Below are 6740 nucleotides of genomic sequence, written 5' to 3'. Positions count from 1 at the left end.
TGCATGCGTGTAATTAAGGCATGTTATAGTTTTAGTTTCTCACCAATCAATGGCGGGTGGCCTTAGTGAGAAATGCCGTCGAGATTCACGGATTTGGGGTATTTGTCCCTTTTTGAAGACAGTACTCAATAACTCTTCAAATCAAAAATGACAAATTTTGGCAACATAATTAATACAAATTTTAATTTTTAAATACTTTTTAATACTATGAACTATACCAAATCAACCTAGAAAATATCACATACGTGTGGACCGTCTTGGTGGGGGTCTTTGGGAGTGGGCCACCTACACAAGGAATGTTTAAAGGAATTCATGTTTAAATCAAATGCAAAGAGAAAACAATTCACTATATCGACGCTAAATATAAAAGGATTTTGTAAATCGATCTATATCAAATTTTAGAATATATATATATAATTGTACATACATGATAACTCTAGTTAAATAAAATTATATTAACTTAAGAGTCTTTGCATTCCTCACCTATCCTCATTTTTCTCTTAATTTAGTTCTTTGTTAGGGATCGCATTGCTGCCATTGGTCACAAATTATAACATAAAACATTCAAAATGTTCTAATTAAGTCCTTAAAGTATTACTATTGTTCAATCTAGTCATTAATATTTTAGGTTTTAACGGTCATATTGGATCTAAATAATGGAACATATTTAAAATACATACATATCTACTCTATGAACATCTTGAGTATAGCTACCAAGTTAGAAAAAGAGTGTGTATATAAAATTTAAGAGGATTTTTTCTTTCATTCTTTTAACACATCATATTTATGCAATATATGCAATTGACACAAAAGTGCTTACAGTCTCATTCACGTGTTTTAAATATGATCTACATCATTTGAGTTGGTCATTAATGCCCGAGTTAATGGCTATAGCTTGAGAGTTTTGATTTGGTTGATACAACCCTCATAATTTAAGGATTCAATTAGAATGTTTTGAAATTAAGTGATCAATTTAAAGTTTAGGGCAAAGAGTTTGAGGACTTGTAGTACAATTAACCCTTTTTTCTAACTTCATAGACTTGGTATATGTATGGCAGGAGGGTGGGATAATGACATATGAAGTTGGCCCAGGATAAAGTTTAGGAGAGAAGTTTGAAAACTTATTATGAATAGGGCAATATTTAGTTTAAAGAAAGGGCTTGTAATGTCTTCCTTAATTTCACTCCTGCTCCTTAGAGCCTTACAGCTAGCTACAAAAGGGTCTGAAACATTTGCCCTCTTGACCATGACATGGACCATTCATCACTGCCCATTTTTGAATGTTTAACCTATTAGCTTTTTGATTCTAAGAAGAAAAATATTAGATAATCAAATTTCTTATAGAAACAGCCACTTGAAATTATATATTGTATGTTTAATATGAAATGGTGTATTTAAATATTGAAGATAATATTACTAAAAGGAAACAATTACAAAACTCGAACATAGGATATAAACCTAACATACAAAGGAAAATGATGTAATATGAAGATGTATAGTCGTGCTGTTTATTCACATGATGCGATCAACTAATGTCCAAACTTTTTGACAAAAAGGCTGTTTAGGTGGACGTAACATTAAATATTTCTGCATGAAATGGAAAAACCTTATATTCCAATTCTATCCTCGTGTGTTCTCTCTTTAATTAATTTCTCCCGTGCATTTTCTTCTTGCATGACCATAGCAGACAGCTACAAAACTGGAAAAAGGTTTCAACTTCTTAACTACTCTAAAACTTAAAAAAAAAGAGAGAGAAAGAAAGAAAGGTTGTTTTTAGGGTGCACGGGCATCTCGGGGGAAAATCACAGCCGTCCAACATGTTTTCCCCCTAGGAAATATTATTATAAGGGGTAAAGCAAAGTTTAGCCCTAAATTAAACGACTCAATGATGTAATACCCAGATACAGTGATACGTGACATACTCTTAGAATATTGTATCATCAAAATGATTAAAAATTTAAATTCAGAGACTAACACAAATGAAACACAATTTATGGACTAAACTGAAAAAATATATAGAGTTCATTGACTAAAAGTTAACAATATATTTTATTATAGTTATTAGTTGGTGATGATGACAAGGAACTGAATGTTATCATAAAAGCATATATAGTATATTCAGTAGTAGAATTTATGTTTGGCCAGTTGGGGAAGAGCAATGACACGCAATTTGTTGCGCATTGACTGGTGGGAAGTATTTACCCTAAGCTTTGGGGAATTAAAGTTAAATTACATATGGGTATGCTTTTAATATGCGAATGGAAATTTTTACTTTTTTTGGTTATATAGTTGCGTTGATAATATGGCATTATTAATGATATTAAGATTTAATTAGCACAAATTATTTAACTTTGAGAATATATATTTAATGAAAAATCGAATCAATTTCTAAGTAGTTGATTAAATAAATAAATGAAGACAGTTAAAATTAAAATAATAATAAAGTTAAATTATTTGCCTGCTGCAATTTCCCAACCTGTAAAGTCAACCATGGGTACATTTGTTTTTGTGTGTAAATTTGGAACGTGCATGAGAATACGTGGACCTATTAATGCGGATCTAGCATCAGCATGGGATATATAGGATGCTTATTTATCTTAAAAACACAGGATATCTGTCTTGTGATTCAAAATTCTAGAGCTCTTGTGTTTGTGTATTGTATGATATTACTATCTAATAAATGTTAAATTTCAGATCTCAAGGAACCTTCAACTTGCATCAATTCTGTCATGATTCCCCTATTTAAACTTAAACTATACCATTACTGTATATTCATGATATTCTAAAACCCTAAACCCTTTCTGATCATGTTCTTATTTTTCATATTTATATTCATAATGTTTCAGAGAAATAATTCACATGTTAATAATATTATCATAATTATATTTTCATAGTATCATATGATTTTTTATATTATAGTTTATACAGAAGTATCATTAATGTCATAGTGGCATTTGAATATCAAAGGCATCATATTAGCCTTTGTGATGAAAATTCCAACCAAACTTCATCATAGCATCATCAAATATCCCAGCCGGACTAGGCTTATTTAACAAAGGCTTAATACCTAAAACGCCCTCTCTACTCTAGTCAAAATCTCGCTTTGGTCCTTTTACCATTCTTTGACCTTTCAACATTGAATTTGTTATCACTTTAATCCTTTCACATTTTTTAAATAAAAATATCGTGTAACTCAATTAGATTCTGTCACGTGTAATAAACATATTTTTTAAATATTTTTTTACACATGACATAATTTAATTGGACCATATCATCATTTTTAAAGAAAATCATCCAAAAAATAAAATGATAACGGATTGAAAAATTGAGGGATTAAACTAATCAAGAAAATTGTAAAAATACCAATGTGAAAATATCATTAAATAGGTCCCAGATTAATTTTTTCGGTCCTTCAACAACCCAATAGCATGGGACTTTCAAAGGCATTGCCCATTCGGTTAGATAAACAAAGTGGGAGTGGAATAGTTGAGAAATAAGCCCAAACTCAAACCCAATCATTAACATATATATATAATTTAATTACGAGATTCATAATTGTTTCATTCAATAATGTTATGTCTAAAATTTAAATTTGAATTCATTCCTTAATAGTAGTACAATGTGCCTTACTATAAAAGGAAATAACGTAGGTGTAAAATTGTGCAGCTCTTAAGTTATTGTTAATTCAATCAAAATTATTTATAACAATCATAAAAGTATATCATTAATCTTATATAAGTAATATTATAAATACTCCTTTTCCCTTCTAAAGTTTTGTATAAACAATCATAAAATTATATTATTATTTTTTGATAAGTAATATATAACTTTATTGTCTCATTAGAACATTTTTAAATTTAGTTAAAATAATAACTTTTAATTTGGAGAAAATATAGCAAAATAAAGAAGGGGCCCGGGGGAAGGAAATAAAATGAAAATAATTATATATATCAGCCAAAAAAGAAGAAGAAGAAGCAATCCTTATTGTAGCAGAGTTCAATTTATTGAAGAAACAGAACAATGCAACAACATAGATGGATAAACATTGTTAAGACACGAAACAAAATGAAAATGTAAGCTTAATCCATTTAGGGTGGGAAGATTAATCAGTCGTGAGTTGGGGCAGGGCAATTGGCGGGTCGGAAAGCCAATGGCCCGGCAGCATAGATCACAACATCACAATCCTTCCTATACAGCCTCTTGTTCTCGTAACGAAGCGGCGAGCCGTAGAGCCCGTAGTTGGCATTCGACATCACGTTGCAGCTCTCGAGAGGCGATCCGACGAGCTTAACGACACAAGACTGGAGAGGATGGTCCAAGAGAGAGTGACTAGTTTCGTACCCTTGGAGCTCAGCAAAGAAGTAACCCTTGGGGTCCGTTTCAAACGCCTTGTAGAAGTTGACTTGCCCCCTTTGGTTCTTGCACACGACACTAACTTTAGCCGAGGCGATCGGTTCGGCTTTGGACAGTGACCACGATCCGTAATTGTCGCAGCTTTGGCAGTACACCATTCCTTCGACGACTACCTCGGTTTTCTTCTCTTGTGGGGCGGGTTTGTATGCGGCTAAGGCTAATGGGAGAAGCAACAATGATGAGAGCAAAACTGGTAGGTGAGTGGCAGCCATTTTTGAAGGGAAAATTTGGGGAAAACAAGGTTGTAAGAATTTTGGGTTGGAAGGCTGCTTCATGGAATGCTATTTATATAGTTGGAGGAAACATTGATAGACGAGGAGGCTACTGTGTCCCGAGCATGGTCAACGTTTTCTTGTACGTGAATGCCACTTTGTTTTTATTATTGTTAACAATGAGCAACATGTTATGTTGATGTGGATTTCCTCATTGGTTATCGAATGATTAAATTTTTAAAAGTTGATAATTCTTTAATATCGTGAAACGATCAATCTTTTAACCATATGACTATGTATGTGTATGAAAATGAAGCAATACTTTCAACTTGATCTATGATAATTTCTTTGATTGGTTCTCTAACCATACTTTCAACCGTTGGTTCAGTTGGCTCAATATTATTTGTCTTTTTTTTTCCTTTGGACAATAGTACCAGTGAAAGATTGTACCCACACTGATCTACAGACTGGCATCTTCCTCTTCAAATAAACCTGCAGTGGTTAAATATAATCCTGATTCCATTTTTGGTTTTATTAGGCCTGTCTAAAAGAATTGTTTGGACTTTATCTTTAAAAATAAAGTTAGTTGATGGTAAAATTGTTGAAAATTGGCACACCAAATTGCATCAATTGTCAACATTATGAGTGGAAATTTGGTGGCATTAATGGGGTGGCAAAATTGGTCAAATTTGGCCACCAAATTGTTGAAAATTTTGGATGGTAAAACTATGCAATTAGTCATTGTAATTTAGGGTATTTACAAATTAGTCCTTAAAGCTTCAACTATAAATACCCTAGCTCATTTAGCTTCAAAACCATCCCAAAGCATTCTAGCTTTCTTCCAATACTTGAGAGAATTCAGAGAGTTTCTTGAGAGTTGTTTTCTCCTTTTTATCAAGAGAGAATTATCATTATTTTCTCCTTGGTAGATCGAGAGAGGTTGTAATTCCTATTTTTCTCGTAGTAAAATTCTTCTACCGTTGCCCGTGGTTTTTACCCTATATTATTTAGGGGTTTTCCACGTAAAATTTGTGTCTCTTTTATCTTCATTTTTATTTTCTCAAATTATCAGTTGCGATTTTGCTCTATCCGATAGCCGTCTTCCGCAATAATTGGTATCAGAGCTAGATTAGAGTGTGTAATATCTGCTTATTGTCTTTGTGGTTGCCACCAAAAGGTGTATCCTCCAACATAAGAAAGTAAGAAGTTATTACCCATTCTTTGAAGGTTCCAGAGAACTATTCATGATAGTGAAATAGTGGGAGCTATCCGTAAACGAAGCAATGACAACGAAATTTGATATTGAAAAGTTCAATGGGAGAAATTTCTCATTGTGGAAATTGAAGATGAAGGCCATCCTGAGGAAAGACGGGTTGTCTAGCAGCTATCAGCGAAAGGCTAGTAGATTTCACAGACGATAATAAATGGATCGAAATGGACGGAAATGCTATGACAAACTTTCATCTAGCATTAGCAGATGAAGTATTGTCAAGTATCGAGGAGAAGAAGACAGCTAAGGAGATACGAGATCATCTCACCAAACTGTACGAGGCCACATCGTTGCACAATAAAATTTTCCTTAAGAGAAAATTATACACTCTCCGTATGCCAGAATCTACTTCAGTGACGGAGCACTTAAATACACTGAATACTTTATTTTCTCAGCTTACATCCTTAAGCTGTAAAATAGGAGAACAAGAACGTGCTGAACTTCTACTTCAAAGTCAACCGGATTTATATGATCAACTCATCATCAACTTGACAAACAGTAATGTCACCAGTCTAGTCTTCGATGACGTTGCAGCTGCTGTTCTACAAGAAGAAAATCGGCGCAAGAACAAGGAAGATAGACAAGTAAATATGCAACAAGCAGAAACGTTGACAACGATAACAACGATGAGAGGGAGATCAACAGAACGTGGCCAAAGCAGCAGTCATAAACATGGTAGATCGAAGTCGAGAAGCAAGAAGAATTTAAAGTGTTACAACTGTGGAAAGAAGGGTCACTTGAAGAAGGATTGTTGGAGTCTAAATAAAAACTCCAATCCATAAGGCAATATCGCAAACACTTCAGATGATGGAGATGCTCTATGCTGTGAAGCGTCAACCACTGTG

General features: G+C 33.4%; 1 protein-coding gene across 1 annotated transcript; it reads right to left on the bottom strand.

Annotated features, from left to right (window-relative positions):
• Positions 1-4106: 4106 nt before the first annotated feature.
• LOC120115480 (non-classical arabinogalactan protein 30-like) lies at positions 4107-4639 on the bottom strand. Its single transcript, XM_039136194.1, has one exon. The coding sequence runs from the start codon at positions 4623-4625 to the stop codon at positions 4107-4109; it is 519 nt and encodes a 172-aa protein (XP_038992125.1). The 5' UTR covers positions 4626-4639.
• Between the last annotated feature and the right edge of the window lie 2101 nt (positions 4640-6740).

Source organism: Hibiscus syriacus, unplaced genomic scaffold (genome assembly GCF_006381635.1).
Source record: "Hibiscus syriacus cultivar Baekdansim isolate YM2019G1 unplaced genomic scaffold, ASM638163v2 tig00110264_pilon, whole genome shotgun sequence".
NCBI lineage: Eukaryota > Viridiplantae > Streptophyta > Magnoliopsida > Malvales > Malvaceae > Hibiscus > Hibiscus syriacus.
The sequence above is the reverse complement of the archived record's forward strand: the minus strand, read 5'-3'. Positions and strand labels throughout refer to the sequence as shown.

What these genes read in the sequence shown, in the direction of transcription:
- LOC120115480 (XM_039136194.1), bottom strand. Translation starts at nt 4,625, where the DNA reads ATGGCTGCCACTCACCTACCAGTTTTGCTCTCATCATTGTTGCTTCTC.